Raw genomic sequence first — 15514 nt, forward strand, 5'->3', positions numbered from 1 at the left:
GATGCGCGTTTGCACCCCGAGCAAACAGCTTCCTTCCCGTTTGCACCTTCCCTTGCCTTCCTTCCTATTCCGTCACCCTCATTTGCCACCGCTCCCGTGTTTCATTTACAACAACACATTCGCTGTTGGCTTGTCTGCCCTTCTACACCGACTTTGGATTCTCACGCTTTCTGTCTGCTCAAAAGGTCATCCATCCGCTTTCTGTCCGTCGAACCCATCCATCCGCAAAAAAGGCACAACGAGACATCAAACTCTCCAAGATGGGCCGACCAGCTCGCGTGCAGAAGACCCCCAGATCTTCCCCCAGGCGCTTCCCTCGCCAGACGCCGAAAGCAGCGCCTCCTGCGGTCAACCAGGACGGCGAGGCTGGGCAGACGAAGCTACTGCTCTCTTTTGACTACGGAACAAAAACCCTCTCCCTTGCGTTTCGCATTGCAAAGCCCGAAGAAGCCCCAGCGCCGTCGAATGTGATGGACGTCCACTTCTCAAAGAGGGAGTATTGGGCTCCGCAGAAGGCCGCTTTCGACAAATCAGGAGAATTTTACTGGGGCTATGGGGTTGAAGAGGCGCTCAAGAAGAAGAAAATCGCTGCAGAGGACGTGATTGAGCTCTGGAAACTGCTCTTGTACAAGGACCACGAGCTGTCCGGGCTTGCGCAGAGGAGTGAAAAGCAGCTGAAGGATCGGTCGGTCGGCGAATTCATCGCCATCCACCTCCGAGCAGTGATTGAAGAGGCCAAGGCCTACATCAAACGGTCTTCGTCGTTGGATTACGCCCCCGAGGTTTGCTTTGGCCATTACCCAAACATCGCACAGATCTGGCTAATCCGTTTTCAGGAAATCGATGCCCTCCCCATCCAACTCTTTCTGAGCGTTCCTCAAATGTGGAAGGTACCTTCCTGTCCACTAGCTTCTATCATATGCTTGTACATCCTGACCAACTAATAGGCTCCCTCGAACCTCGTGATGACACGAGCAGCCAAAGAAGCCGGCGTCGAGCATGTAGAGCTCGTCTATGAGCCACAGTGTGCCGCGGCATACTACACACACAAAGTCCAGGGTCATCTACCCAAACAGATCGCCGTCGGAGACATTCTCCTGATTGCGGACGTCGGCGGCGGCACCGGGGACTTTGTCTCCTACGAAGCCTGCGAAGACAGCGCTCAGGGAGCTAGCATTGGGCTTGCGCTCATTGATGCAAAAGGTGACTAGACGCCATTCTACTTCTCTTGGGCTTGCACTAACAGAAATCGCAGGAGCTTTGTGTGGTTCCGAGCTCGTCAACCAAAACTTCCTCTACTGGCTTCAAAGCCAAGTCTCCAACTTCGCTGCGAAATGCGAGGGGCTGCATCTCAGTACTACCGCTTGTCTTCAGAAAGCCTCTGAGATGTTCGAGGCGGTCAAGCAAAACTTCTCCTCGCTCGATGAAGATCCGGCATTCTTTGTGATCAGCGGATCTCAAGATGCCAACACCGAGACCTGGCAAATCAAATTGACACCGTGAGTTCTGAAAATACTGTCAGTCTCTTCTACGGACCTAACCCTAGCTTAGGAAGGTGATACGAAGCTTTTTCGACCCAGTGGTTTCAACTATCATCGACCGAATTGATGCGCAGCTTCGAGATCGAACAACGGTACGCAAGTTCCCTTCTCCTAAGGTTCCTACGGATTGCTAACATCGCGGCAGACCTTGATTGTACCTGGCGGCTTTGGCCGATCTCAGTATCTTCTTGACAAGCTTCAAGAACGATACTCTCACCGGGTGCAGATTCTCGGGCAAGCCACAGCTGCCGTCGGCGCGTACCAACCTGTGTCTCGGGGGGCACTTCTCCGCTACGACTCGATCATTGAGCGTGGCATGCCAGCGAGCGAGTCATTCGGCATCGCTCAAGTGGAGACGTGGGATCCGCTGTGCCACTCGGATGCCACATACTACAAAGGCGACAAGTTACCAAGCGGCAAAACGTGTCGCGCGGAATACGTGATGGACAGGGAAGTGGTGGAAGAGTGTCCCTTCGACGAGGATGTCTTTGTTGTGTATGAGCGCTGGTGTCCAATCCTTCAGAAGGCAAGTAAAGTCCGTCTATTGTTACGAGTCGTACTGATCCATCTTAGGGGCGCTGGAAAGCTCCGGGCAAGGCCATCTCAACCGAAACCTGGCAGCAACACTACCCAAGCGTCGGAGACAAGACCGTGCTGGTGCAAGTCTATTGGACGGAGAGAGATATCAAGGATCATGAGTCCATCCGCGTTGGGAAAGATGGCACGACACCGCTGAAGAAGGGAATCGAATGCTGGGGTGATGAGCTGGAAATTCCCCTTCCCGATCTCAAGGCCCTTGGGTTTGAGGAGAAGGAATCGTCCACCAAGGGCAAGGTGTTCGAGATCTACTGGAGATTGACCGTGACATGCAGAGGCGCCAACGTGGAGGTCAACTTTCAGATCGCGAAGCCGCACACGCCTCCGTACGATGGTAAGTTCTGGTTCCCTGGACACGGATTTTGTACTATCTGCTGACTGAACGGACAGAGGAAGGAGTGTATCAAGCATCGGAAGTGGAGTTGACGGAGGACAAGATCATTGAGATTTGCACTGCGACCCATAGCCCGTTCCCGCGGTCGACAGCTTCTTGAACGCGCGCAGCAGGATGGAGAGTGAGGAGGGGATGAGGATAAGATTGAGATTGAAAGTGAGCCATGTGAGCATGAGAGAGAGCATGAGAGTGAGCATGAAAGTCAGAATGAGATGGGTCAACGCTGGGAATGAGACGTAGCATATCATGGGTGTATAGCTGCTCCGCCTTTCACTTCCTGCCCTCTCTTGCTCCCCGGCACCGCGTCTGCTATTTCTTTCACTTGCAGCTCCTCCTGCAGATTCTGCTCACTCGGGCCCGCATCCGCCTCCTCGACCTCATTGCCCGTATACGCCGCGCTCTGCATCTGTTTCAACGCCATTGACTCCTTGATGGCCCAAGCCTTCCAGTCCTCGAAGGCGGAGTTTTCCAGATGCATGCCCACCTCCAATGGACCCTTGCCGAAGAAGGCCCCGGTCGCCTGGGCCTCTTCCTTTGCGATCCTGCGCTCCGTTTCCTGTGCGTGGCGCACACGATATAACTCTTTCCGCGCCTTGTCGTAAGCAGCCGCGGGGGTGAGCGGGGTATTTCTCAGCAACCAGGCCTGGCGTTGGATGACACTCTCTCCATTCAACGGCCGGGCGCTTTGTCTCTGCCATATCCAGTCCCACATGGCGGGCGTCCTGCCCTCCTCGTCCTTGGTGCCTCTCTTGGGCCGGTTGGATGCAAAGTCGAGCTCGATACTCCAGTCCCACTTCTCCACGTCCCTGCCATCGTCCTCCAGCACGATCCTCGGCCGCGCTAGCTCCCACGGGTGGTCATTGAAGTATTCCCACCGCAGCTTGTCTTCTTCGTATGAGAGTTTGACGGGTTTGAAGAGTTGAGATGGCCTTTTGCCGGCTCTTTGGGGTCGTCGAAGGGGCGGTCGGGTGAGGATTTGAGGCGGAGGGTTCTGCGAAACTGCGGCGAACCAGGGAGAAGGAAGGGAGTGCTGGTTGCCGTAGGTTCGGAGGAGGGAAGTGGCGTGGCGCTGAACGCGATGGGCGTCGAGATTGTAACGGCCCATCTGCGGGATGATGGCCAGCCAAAGGCGTGATGTTGGGAAGTTTTGTTGCTGAAGGTGGATAGAGAAAAGGCGGAGAGAGATGAGGTGAAGTCCGGACAAAACGATGGACGGCTCAAAGTAAATTTCCCCGCGGAAGAGAGGAACAGCATCCCGTCTGTCGACAACCACTCTTCCACCTCGACACCTACCACCGCCCCTGCGATAGTCATTGCGCTGCAAGATGTCCTTGTCATGCTAGCGCGCCCATTGACAACATGTTCGACACTTCATGTCCCTTCTCGGCGCCCCGAAGCACGCTGTCACGACCAAGTTAGCACCATGGACCTGCGCCATCCCACATCTATTCCCTCGAGGAGCCCGCTCTCATTCACCATCCCTCAGGCATCGCGGTGACACTGCGCCCTGTCTCGAGCGAAGACGAAGGCAGCAAAGTGCTCCGACGCTCCAAGACTGCTTCGTTGCTGCTTTGGTCCGCGCCGGCTCAAGCAAGCGGTGCCTGCATCTTCCCTCTCGCCCTAGCGCACCCGGCATCGCATGCGCAACCCCATTCTCACAGCACCGCCGAGCTTCTCCATCCACCCCTATCCGCCGCTTTTCCTCCACGCACACCACCAAGCAGCAAGCCAAGCTTGCAGCCTTACGGCAAGAAGACCGCCCCGAAGATATGGAAGAGCACTCGCCAGTCGGGGCGTGGATACCTCGAGCAGCATACCGCGATGTTGGGACCACCTACGGCCAGTCTTTTGATACCCACCACTACTCTGCCCACCCGCCGTCCACTTCGACTTCGACTTCCACCTACTTCCCTCTCGCCCCTCGCTTGGTCTTAACTCCCGAACAGGAGGCTCGCCCTGACCATGCGCCGCGAGATATCCTTCCTCCCATCGATGCGCAGCACGCTCAGCAAATCGAAGAGCTGTGGACCAAACTACGCGTAGCAGGAAGGTCGTATACTGACCGGAGAAGATGCTGGATACTATACCAAGCTTTGCCCTCTCCTCGGCCTCGATATCTCGAAGACAAGTTCTTGCGCAAATTACTTTACATTTTGGGCTTGGTGGAGTTCAAGACCCTCGTGAATTATGAACGCTATTTCTCCGTCGTAGACGAGTGGCTCGCGGAAGGCGTGCCGCTGACGGTGAAGGAGTGGAACAAAGCCATTAGCTTCGCAGGCCGATGGGTCCGAAGGTCTTCCAACCACGAACTGCGCACGGCGGTGGAGACTTGGATGAGGATGGAGAAACAAGGGGCCATCCCGAACAAAGCGACATTCAACATCCTTTTCGACGTTGCTGTTCGCGCAGGACGCTTCGCACTTGCGGATACCATTTACAAAGAATTGGCGGCACGAGGACTTCGGGAAGACCGATACCTCCGAACGGGCCTGATTTTTTATGCTGGCATCCGTGGGGATGGTGACGCTGTGCGCCAGGCTTTTCGGGACCTCGTCAATGCCGGGGAGATTGTCGACACGGCGGTGATGAACTGCGTCATGCGATCACTCATCCTCTGCGGAGAAATGGCGAGCGCGGAAGATGTGTTCGACAAGATGAAGCTTCTACATCACACCAAATTCGGGGTCGAGGGACCTCGCAACTGGCGGGAGAGGAGGTTGTTGGGCAAGCATCTCGAAAAGGTTGCTTATGAATTGCAAATGGAGAGAGAGGAGCACGAGGCTTCCTTCTTTGGCTCTACATTCTCGACAGAGTTGAAGAAAGAGGAGGCGCAGCGTGCCGCGCCTATCCATCCAAATGACCGGAGCTATCAGATCTTGATCCAACACCATGCGCATCGAACTGGCGACTGGGAGAGGGTATGCCAACTGATGGCAGAGATGCGCGAGGAGGGATGGCACGTGCACGGAAAGATCTACGTCGCCATCTGGTATGGCTTTTGGCACCACGGCGGGTATGTGGAAGCGACTTGGAGCAGAAAGCGGCTCGAGGCCCTCTGGGAGGAGTTCCTAGGCATTGTCCAAGCGCCGCCCAATCCCAAATACAGCCTGCACGCATCCGACCTCGAGGCGGATGAGGGCGGTGAAGAGGAGTGGGATGCCGAAGCCGCGGATGTGTCCAACGAGCATCTGCCGCCATACTTCACGCCGCGCATGGCCATTGCCATTCTCTCCGCCTTCTACCGTTGTGCAGGAGCGAAACGAATGTTGCAGGTCTGGGAGCAGATTCAGCACAGATGGCCGGAGATGAGCGCGCAGGATGAGGCGCGCGTGCAACGAGTAGTGCGGAGATTCAGAGCTGAAGATGACATGTACATAACAGCAGAGCAGTGAATGGAGTGAAGCAAAAGTGAACAAAGACATGGGTTCATGTGATGTCGTCGAGTCCCGGCAGCCCCTCAGCACGTGAAACGGCGTCCGCTTTCGGCCTAGCCCCACCGCTCGAAAGAGAAGTAGCTCAAAGCCAATCCTGCCGCAATTCATCACTACACTCCAGACTCCCCCTCTGCCCTGCCCGCCCACACGCGATAATCAATCTCCCCTCCATCCATCCTTGCCACCGACCCCTCCGCTCCGCCCCTTACCCCGCCAATCCTCGCGCTCGACAGCCGCGATCTACACCGCCGGCGAAGACTGATCGATCGAGGGCTACGGAGACAAGAGGCTAGAATTGGCAAGCATGGGTCAGACTCTGTCCGAGCCGGTCACGGAGAAGGTTTGACACTCCTGCCACGCTGGCAGAGCGCGACAGTCGCTGATACCACGGGCCTCGCATAGCATTCCGACGAGGGCCAAGATGATCGTGTCTGCTTCGGGGTCAGCGCCATGCAGGGCTGGCGAATTAGCATGGAAGACGCGCATGCCACCATCCTCGACCTCCAGGCCTTGGAGGGTGATGAAGAGCTCAAGCCCGCGGCCATCGACGTGCGAATATCCTTCTTCGGTGTTTATGATGGGCATGGGTAAGATACCGCGAACCATCCTTTCCTTCCTCGATCTGGCGAAGCCGAAACCTCTTACTCTTACACTCACTGTCTTGGGATGAATCCATGCTGACTCCTACATCGTCTATAAGTGGGGAACGGGTAGCAATTTTTACAGGAGAGAAACTGCACCAGATCATCGCGAAACAGGAGGCTTTCAAGAAGAAGGACTTTGAGCAGGCGCTCAAGGATGGCTTTCTGGCTATCGACCGGGCTATCCTGAGTGGTGAGTTTGCATGCGGAGCGGAACATGCTTCCTTAGCTTGCACTGTGCTGACGACTGCATCTCATCAGATCCAAAGTACGAGGAAGAAGTGTCAGGATGTACGGCTTCAGTTGGCATTGTGACGCACGAGAAAATCTATGTTGTACGAGCTTCTGCGAACACGATGCGTGAGATGTGCGGTGACTGATCTATACAGGGCAATGCCGGCGACTCGCGATCCGTGCTCGGTATCAAGGGCCGGGCGAAACCTTTATCGTATGACCACAAGCCGACCAACGAGGGCGAGAAGGCAAGAATATGCGCGGCGGGTGGCTTCGTCGACTTCGGCCGGGTGAATGGCAACCTCGCACTGAGCCGAGCTATTGGCGACTTTGAGTTCAAGAAGAGCGCGGACCTGCCCCCTGAACAGCAGATTGTCACGGCCTTTCCGGACGTGATGGTCCACGAGATTGGCGAGGATGACGAGTTCTTGGTCATTGCCTGCGACGGAATCTGGGACTGCCAATCGAGCCAAGCTGTCGTTGAGTTCGTTCGCCGAGGTATTGCTGCGAAGCAAGAGCTCCACGCCATCTGCGAGAACATGATGGACAACTGTCTGGCATCGAACTCGGAGACTGGAGGTGTCGGATGCGACAACATGACCATGGTCGTGATTGGTCTCCTGCAAGGCAAGACGAAGGAGGAATGGTACAAGATGATTGGGGACCGCGTTGCGAATGGAGATGGGCCTTGTGCGCCTCCCGAGTACGGCAAGTCTTGAGTCCCGTCTGGCCTCGAGCCCTGCCACACGCCCAAGTGCTAATTACCTGAGCAGCCGAGTTTAGAGGACCCGGTGCGCACGACCGCTTCGACGACTCGCCCGACGACTATGAGATGGACATGGACTCGCGGAGACTGTTCGGCAGCCGCGCAGGCCGCGTCATACTGCTTGGTGACGGAACAAGCATTTCCCTCGGCCAGCCCCACGACGATGACGGCGATGTAGATATGGAAGATCGCGGCGTAGCGGAAGAAGTGGAGGACGGCGATCTAGAGGAGCAGGTGCAAAGCGATGCACAGGATTCAAAACGAGGCGAGACGCCTGCACCGTCGTCCGCAGCCTCAACAACGACCAGCCAGAGCTCGGAAGGACAAAAAAGCGATACATCATCCAAAGCAATAGGCAAGACGACGGAAGCTTCTTAGCCAGGACGCCGCCATTTTGATACCCACTCCAGCACTCTCCACCCCCCGATCTCGAATCGAAACCGATGCCAGCGCGAGCAACTTTCTGTTCATCCCTCACCCGCGAGTGCAGAAGCCTTGGCCGGCGAGGAACGGGAGCAAACTGTATAGCTGCGACCCTCACTCCCGCTGCTCGGCTTATGTGTTTTCACGTTATTGCATTGGGTTGGCGTCGTGGGCGATGCGTTTTCGCGTCATCGTTCTTCTACTTCTTCTACTTACATCTCCCGGTGGTGTCTGTGCTAGTGTACCAGCTGCATTGTTTCTGGGTGGCAGCGAGTATACGATGCTGGGTTGCGGTAGTTACATAGGTACATGGCCTTCATCCACCATTTACCACATTTGTCCATGACCGTACGTCAGATCCCCGGCGAAAGGCGAGAGGTGGAGCTGCTAGTGGTGGATTGACGGGGTCTGCTACAAATGGCCGCAGGGCCGGAGAAGACACAGATTGCCGGATACCTGGCTAGTGATCTATCCTTGCCAATCTCGAGTGCTCATGGCCGTGTGGCGCATCTCGGGCAGAAGGTGGGGGGCGAAGGCGTCGAGACTTCTTCCAGATGATGTTGCGGAGTTTCGCAACGGTCGGAGACGATGCCTCACGGCCGCTCGTCTTATCAATGCTCGACTCACCATCGACACAGGATATTCAAGGCCGTCTGGCGCATCTCGGCCAAACGGTGAGGAGTGATGGCGTCGTGAGTGCGCTCACGGAATATAGCAGAGTCTCACAAATGCTAGAGATGAGGCTGATCGCCATGTACCTTAATATTCTGCTCGCGGGGTACCTTAATCTCTCCTCCCGACCACATGTCACGTCCCGGGCGAAATATGAGGCGCGATGGCGTTGTGCGTCTCCACTGCATGCCACGGAGGCTGGCAAATGCCACCGGAGAGCAGGCTCACCGGCGTCTACCCTGATTCATTTCGTACATGTTTGGGCGCAAAGGTGCTCTGGCTGTTTGGCGGCTCCCAGGCGCAGTAACAGCAGTGATGGCGCTGCAGGAGCTCGCCCAATAAACTATCGAGCTGCTTGAGGGGCGGAGAAGGGCCCGACTGTCCGTAGCTTGACAATCTGCCGACCATGTGCTATGGTGTGGTAATCGAGACGACATGTCGGATCTCCGGGGAAAGGTGAAGTGTGGAGCTGGCAGTGGCGTATTTTCCATGCGGTGACGCGTTGCTGCCAGTCCTGAGAACAGGCTGCCGGACCACCCACGTCCTAACTTGAATCTCATCACCCTTATGTCATCTTCCCAACCAGCATTGGCCATCACTCGCAGCACTTTGTGATCACTGACGTTTCCGTTTTCATTTCATCGCCCGTCATCGCCGTTGCAGACCTCCTATTCTCCTTGCGCACGGACTCCCCAGAAAGTTGGCCCACGTGTGCTGGTCTTGCGCTTTGTCTCGATCGCACCTCCAACACTAACCACCACCCTCCCCCCGTCATCCGTCTCACTTTCCATTCATACCTCGCCTCTTCCTGCTGTGTGTCTTCGAAACTACGGCAAACATTCACAACATGCCAGTAAAGCGGAAACGAGCAGCGCCCGTCTCATCGGGCGATGCAACGCAGTCCAGCGCACACGATGCAGAGGAGCAAGACGTCGGTCCGGCCAAGGTAGAGACCGAGGAGGGTGATTCCGTCGACCCGCCAGCAAAGCGAACGCGTGGCACCCGGTCACAATCAAACGCGCAGAAGGCGGCAGCACCCAACGGCACCGCCAGTTCTGCCCAGATGCCCGCAAACCGCTTTGAAGAGGGAGGAGGGGAGAATGGGGAAGCGGGGACGATGAGGATGCCGGCACCACCACCTGCGGGCTCCGTTGATCCAGTGGGGTACCACACCAATCCCCCACCCAAGGGCAGGCCGGTGCGCGTGTATGCGGATGGCGTCTTCGACCTGTTCCACCTCGGACACATGCGGCAGCTACAGCAGGCCAAGATGGCCTTCCCCAACACCTACCTCATTGTCGGCGTGACCGGCGACGCCGAGACTCACAAGAGGAAGGGATTGACGGTCATGTCTGCGAAGGAGAGGGCGGAGTCGGTCCGACATTGCAGATGGATCGACGAGGTGGTGGAAGACTGCCCGTGGGTGCTGACGGTTGACTTTCTGGAGAAGCACCAGATCGACTACGTGGCGCACGACGACATCCCGTACGGGGCGAGCGAGGGTGACGACATCTACAAGCCGATCAAGGAAAAGGGCATGTTCTTGGTGACGCAGCGCACCGAGGGCGTCAGCACGACCGGCATCATCACCAAGATTGTGCGCGACTACGAGCAGTACATCTCGCGGCAGCTGAAGCGCGGCACGTCGCGGCAAGAGCTCAACATTTCCTGGCTGAAGAAGAACGAGCTGGACATCAAGCGGCACGTGGCGGAGCTGCGCGATAACATCCGCTCCAACTGGACCACCACCGGCCGCGAGCTCAGCCGCGACTTGAAGCAATTCTGGCACTCGAGCAGGTCCAACAGCCCTGCCCCTGGCTCATACTTCAACTACACGCCTGGCCGCAGCGGTGCGAAGAGTCCGCTGAGCTGGATCGAGCGGGGAGATAAGCACAACCAGGACTTCGCGGCGGGCTATGCCATGGGCTTGATCGGTGGCGTGCGGAGTTGGATGGAGGGTAGCAAGAGGGTGAATTTGTCGGGCAGTCGGGCCCCGAGCCCCAACGGAGACGACGAGGACAGCTATGACAGTAATCCGGAAGAGGGCAGCTCGAGACGAGGACGGTCGCGGGGAGATGTCGACGAGATTGAAGCCAGGGCTGGGGAGATGGAGACGGAGGAGTGAGATGGGCATGCCGTTCCTTCTTCAGCACCAGCACCAGCACAAGACTGTCATGCTGCGATGCGGCGTTTCATGGCAAGGCACGATGTAGGCCGAGGTCTTCGCCAACGCTGGTGCCTATTTGTTTTGATCCATATTGAGCAATTGTAATTCATGGCAGCCATATCATTCCCCAATCTGGACCTTTCGAGCAATAATCTCGCCTTGCAGGCACGAGGCGGGGGGAGAGAAATAAAGGCCGTGAAGCGTGAAATGAGCAGTGCTGGAGAAATATCCTGACGAGATTGGGGAGGATTTGTTTATACTCGCTTGCCCACACCAATGCAGACCGGCCCGTTCGACCACACGTATGCGATGCATTAATTCCCCGAAAGAAGATGCACATCTCCTACCTATAAGGGCGAGAAGACATGTGCAGGGTCTAGATTGCAGTGGTGAAGGGCATCGTTCACAACAAACGCGTGCCACCACTTCACCGCGCAAACGCCGCCCTCCATTCTGGCGGCGGGCCGGGCCGTGATTGGCTAGCGGCTCGAGCAGCTCGAGCAGGCTGGCCGTCTCCGCAGTCAGCTTTGGCACACAAGGTTCACATCACCGTGTCGGATTGTCTCTCTCACAACTCTCCAACACCACCACCAAACATCCAATCCACAAGCTGCAAGAAGACACTTGGCCTCACTATCGGCCTCCAGTCACCACTCGAGCTCGCCCGGCTCGCCACCACACTGGAGGCGCGCAATCACTCAAAGGTACGTGACAATTAAAGCTGTTTCGAGCGAGCACGGCGGCGGAGCTGGCGGCGGCGGCGGCTGCAACGTCCAGGGGAAGGTGGACAGGCCCAGGGCCGTGGAGGATTGGGTACTGACTAGCGTCGGGGCTTTTGGCTGCCATCACACTGCTTCTCCCAGTGCTACTGTGGGACAGCGTGTCTGCTCTCGAGCCCGATTCGCGCGCCCGGCGCGTCCTCGCCCTGCCCCTCCTGCACTACTGCTGCATCTTTCAATTTCCATCGGCAGCCGCTAGGCTTGCGCTACTCCTCCCCCCCCATATGCACCCTGCGCGCTGCAAGGAGCGATGACTTGCGCCCTGCGCGCCTTCCTTGCCGTTGCTCCACGCACCACCGCGCGCCCCAGTCATTCCTCCTGCACGACTGTTGCGGATGCTGCGACGGCTCTCCCACGAACCGAAGTATCTCCAGACACACGCAGGGCAGGCACTCCCGCGCCTGCTCGCCTTGTTATGCATGCGGTGATTGAGAGGATCCCTCCACTCCTCCGCCTCTGCTTTCTGCTTGGCCGTGGTCTACCTCCCCATTTCTCTTCCTTCTTTCCTTCTTGCATTCCGTCTTCTCACTGCCTGCCAGTGTGGATGCTGTTCTACTGTCTCTACTGCTCGATTCCATTGCTATTGCCGCTCGCTCGCAACACACACACACACTCGTTTAGCAGTGTTGCCCACACCCTCTTTCCGCCGAGCATTTGTTTATTGACTCTTATTAATCCCCCCTCAGTCTTCTCCCAGCTTGTCTTACTTCTTCGTTTTCGCCCTGTCGAAACAGCTTACGTGAAGAATCCCCGCCAAGAGACTCAACCTCACCACACTTCACCTCCCCTCGACCAACCTGGACACAACATACCTGCGAGCAATCGTGCAAGATACCGTAAGTCTTCCCCTCTGCCCACCGTGCATCCACCTGCAGTGCACGAATCTCGGCAAGCCCTGGTGAAGCAAGGCTGGCTTGCAGTGACACATTCCACCACTGAGCCCGAGAACTGCACGTCCATCGCGCACAACGACGTTTCGCTGACACACTTGACAGATCGTCGAGCAAACTCTTTGCCGATCGCTGGCAATTCTGAACAGAAGCATTCCCCCAGGCCACTTCGAACTCGTGGCATGCTGCCAGACTGCACGGAATCATGAATCACGAGAACAACAACCTCAAGCACGCGCGCCGTGCCTCCAAATCACCTGGTAGTCAGAGTTCCGCTGTTGCGCATGAAGACAGCACCGCCAGCCCGGCCCAGGTCCGCACCGTGACAGTCAACGCTGCAGGCCAGGAGGAAGAGATGTCGGGAAACAACATCAACCCCATCCCGGAGCTCGGCATGCCCGCTCCCTACACCACATCCGCCACATCGCCGGCTTCATCGGCATCAACATCTCCACAGCTGGCCCCGATGCGCGACGCCGCTCACGACATCCAGCAATGCATCGCAGGCGGCCTTGCTTTTGACGGCCCGCAAATTGCCGAGTGCTTCTCCCACGCCCCCAACCATCCTCCCGTCACCGCAATGTCTCTCGCCGAGCTCGACATCTCCCGCATCATCAACAACCCCAAGCTGCGCCAAGATGTCAACTTCGACCGTGAATTGCACTTCCGACCCAACCTCGAGGGCTCCAAGGGCAAGGAGAAGCTGCGTCAGGCCGAGGAGTACTGGAAGGCGCTCGAGGGAGAGTTCTACATGTATGCGTATGTGCAGCAAGAGCTATCCAAGGCCAACACCCCGGAGAGTCAGGCATACTGGTATACGATGCGCGCCGAGACCGAGAAGCGCTTGCCCAGCATCTTCCACGCCATCCGCGAAATCCTCATCACCCTGGTGCCCGACTACGATCAGGACGTCGTCAAGAACCGCCTCGACGCCGAGCTGTTGATGCAAGAGATCAAGAATGGGGTGTGCGATCTGGTCGACCTGGCGAGCTGGATGGGCCGCATCTTGAAGCATCACTGTGCGCCCATGCGCGATCACTTGGTGGATCGCATGGAAGGCGAGATCAAGCGCGGCGCCTACGAAGGCAAATGCGACGTGCTGGTGCACGGCATCCGCCAGCTTCTCGCCATCCTCGAGATGATGAAGCTCGACGTGGCCAACCATCAAATTCGTCACTTGCGCACGTGTCTGGTGGCGGATGCGGTCAACTATCAGCGTCGATTCTACGCCTACAGGATCGACAACAACAGGTTCGATGTTACCCGCTCGCGTCTCTGGCTGGATTGTGAGATTGCACAGCTCACCACGGATGATGAGACGCCCACCCATCTCGAAGCTCTCACGTCTGCCCTGCTCCGCGGTATGCTCTTCTACGACACTACGACCATGTACCCGCAGACGTTCCACCTCGATACGGACCGTCTCCGCAGCCTGCGCGTGGAAATGCACACCAAGGTCTACCAGGAGGTTTGCCGCGACATCCTCTTCGAGGCAGCGTCCTCCTGCTCTCCGCCTGCGGACGAGTTGATCAGGGCTGCCGCGCTTCTGCGTACGAATGCAAGCGCCATCGCCGGACCTTCGGGGAAATTTGATGACCGTGTTGAGCACATTGCCGCGGAGATCATGCGCATGGTGTTGAGGATGGAAGGCGACAAAGTTCAATACGACCCCTTCCTGCTCCAGTTCGTCGAGAATCGTCTTCAGCTGGAGCTCCAGCCCGGCTCGGTGTTGTTCGAGAAGTACGCCCTTGGGCTCTTTGAGCAGCTTCTGCCTAGACTGCAAGCCAACGTTGCTCGGTACATCGACTGCGATCCCGTTCAGTTGCAGAGCCTCATGCTGTCAGCGGCTCCGCCGGCCCCAGCGCAGCCCTTCGGCTTCGGCGCTGTGCTCGCTCCGCCGCCAGCCAGCCGCTCAGCAGATCCCCTCGACGACATCCTGCGTCGCTTCACCCACATCATCGTGCTGCACTGGCAGATCTGGCATGATCTGGTGTACACCGGCACGCCCGATGAGGACCAAGGCTCTTCGTCCTACGGCGGCTGCCGCACCCCGCCTTCCGGCCCCGGCTCTCCTACAATGCCCATGGCGGAGGCCGTCTACGCCCCAGGCCGTCGCTTTCTGCCGATTGGGGTCACGATCAGGGACGTCCCGACCGGCCTTCCCACCCCGGCAGCTTCCCCATCTCTGGAGGCGCAAGCCAAGGCCAGCCACGAGCAAGGCGACATCTCGGAGCAGAACCCATTCGACCGCCCGCAGGCGGCTTGAGCGTGTTCTCTTCCACTCATCTTCATTCTTCATGCACGGCGACGCATAGTGTCTTTATGACACGGTCCACTGCCGTTACTCGAACATCATCTTCCGGCGACGCATAGTGTCACACTTCTGACACGGTCCACTGCCGCACTTCATCGACCAGGATATACACGCGACGCATAGTGTCTTCACGGCACGGTCCACTGCGGTATCAATCCTCGGTTTCAACATCCTGCAAGCATCACATTAATCACCCTGGTTTTTTCTCACAAGCATAGCGACGGGCAAGGAGCATGGCGGGCTGGGTATTCGATACTTTTGCGATACTGCATCTTCTCATGGAAACGGGCACGGTGTTTCAAAAGGGTCATCAGGAGTTCTGCTGGGTGCTCTTTAACGGTCTGCTCATTGATACCCCCTCTTCTTAATCGGAAAGCCAGGCATGCAGTACGCGAGCGATAGCTACAACATAACTAGTGTTCAATGATATGTCTATAAAGCGTTCAAACTTGTTGCTGTCCTCATTCACTTCGGGACATGGCTCGGGGAAATTTCGCCTTTGGCACGTGCTTCAACATTGCACCTTGAGATTCGAAACTTCCAACTGCACCATACTTGCGCCTGTAAATACACTCGTCAATCAATGCATATCCCGCACTGACGTTAGGTCAAACACCTTCGATTTCAAAAGCCGAGCGATCAACAAGAGCCCAGGAGCGAGA

General features: G+C 57.1%; 7 protein-coding genes across 7 annotated transcripts; 6 read left to right on the forward strand and 1 right to left on the reverse strand.

Annotated features, from left to right (window-relative positions):
• Positions 1-260: 260 nt before the first annotated feature.
• BDY17DRAFT_327040 (uncharacterized protein) lies at positions 261-2632 on the forward strand (the record flags this gene model as incomplete). The annotated part of the gene is made up of 8 exons (XM_033737606.1): positions 261-782; positions 837-890; positions 948-1203; positions 1256-1499; positions 1552-1633; positions 1687-2076; positions 2115-2472; positions 2529-2632. The coding sequence occupies 8 exons, from the start codon at positions 261-263 to the stop codon at positions 2630-2632; spliced, it is 2010 nt and encodes a 669-aa protein (XP_033586626.1).
• Positions 2633-2776: 144 nt separating this feature from the next.
• On the reverse strand, positions 2777-3637 carry BDY17DRAFT_285486 (mitochondrial ribosomal protein S25-domain-containing protein; the record flags this gene model as incomplete). Its single annotated transcript, XM_033732112.1, has 2 exons — positions 2777-3254; positions 3327-3637. The coding sequence occupies 2 exons, from the start codon at positions 3635-3637 to the stop codon at positions 2777-2779; spliced, it is 789 nt and encodes a 262-aa protein (XP_033586627.1).
• A 143-nt stretch (positions 3638-3780) lies between these two features.
• Positions 3781-5951, forward strand: BDY17DRAFT_303157 (uncharacterized protein). Its single transcript, XM_033734524.1, has one exon. It carries the CDS (start codon positions 3906-3908, stop codon positions 5922-5924), a length of 2019 nt encoding a protein of 672 aa, XP_033586628.1. The 5' UTR covers positions 3781-3905; the 3' UTR covers positions 5925-5951.
• A 319-nt stretch (positions 5952-6270) lies between these two features.
• On the forward strand, positions 6271-7898 carry BDY17DRAFT_229661 (protein phosphatase 2C protein 1; the record flags this gene model as incomplete). The annotated part of the gene is made up of 6 exons (XM_033730194.1): positions 6271-6306; positions 6369-6553; positions 6667-6800; positions 6869-6942; positions 6997-7553; positions 7625-7898. Coding segments are annotated over 6 exons (1260 nt in total), but the record flags the coding sequence as incomplete, so codon positions are not given.
• A 433-nt stretch (positions 7899-8331) lies between these two features.
• On the forward strand, positions 8332-9246 carry BDY17DRAFT_30983 (uncharacterized protein). Its single transcript, XM_033735372.1, has one exon. It carries the CDS (start codon positions 8585-8587, stop codon positions 9059-9061), a length of 477 nt encoding a protein of 158 aa, XP_033586630.1. The 5' UTR covers positions 8332-8584; the 3' UTR covers positions 9062-9246.
• Positions 9247-9795: 549 nt separating this feature from the next.
• On the forward strand, positions 9796-10770 carry BDY17DRAFT_227669 (uncharacterized protein; the record flags this gene model as incomplete). Its single annotated transcript, XM_033730166.1, has 1 exon — positions 9796-10770. A coding segment is annotated over one exon (975 nt), but the record flags the coding sequence as incomplete, so codon positions are not given.
• A 1635-nt stretch (positions 10771-12405) lies between these two features.
• BDY17DRAFT_30999 (T-complex protein 11-domain-containing protein) lies at positions 12406-15296 on the forward strand. Its single transcript, XM_033735389.1, has 2 exons — positions 12406-12484; positions 12644-15296. Exon 2 carries the CDS (start codon positions 12744-12746, stop codon positions 14802-14804), a length of 2061 nt encoding a protein of 686 aa, XP_033586632.1. The 5' UTR covers positions 12406-12484; positions 12644-12743; the 3' UTR covers positions 14805-15296.
• Positions 15297-15514: the final 218 nt, after the last annotated feature.

This window comes from Neohortaea acidophila (assembly GCF_010093505.1).
Source record: "Neohortaea acidophila strain CBS 113389 unplaced genomic scaffold BDY17scaffold_10, whole genome shotgun sequence".
In the NCBI taxonomy this organism is placed as follows: domain Eukaryota; kingdom Fungi; phylum Ascomycota; class Dothideomycetes; order Mycosphaerellales; family Teratosphaeriaceae; genus Neohortaea; species Neohortaea acidophila.

Excerpts from the sequence above, each read along its gene's own strand:
- BDY17DRAFT_30983 (XM_033735372.1), top strand. The coding sequence starts at position 8,585 with ATGATGTTGCGGAGTTTCGCAACGGTCGGAGACGATGCCTCACGGCCG.
- BDY17DRAFT_30999 (XM_033735389.1), top strand. The coding sequence starts at position 12,744 with ATGAATCACGAGAACAACAACCTCAAGCACGCGCGCCGTGCCTCCAAA.
- BDY17DRAFT_303157 (XM_033734524.1), top strand. The coding sequence starts at position 3,906 with ATGTCCCTTCTCGGCGCCCCGAAGCACGCTGTCACGACCAAGTTAGCA.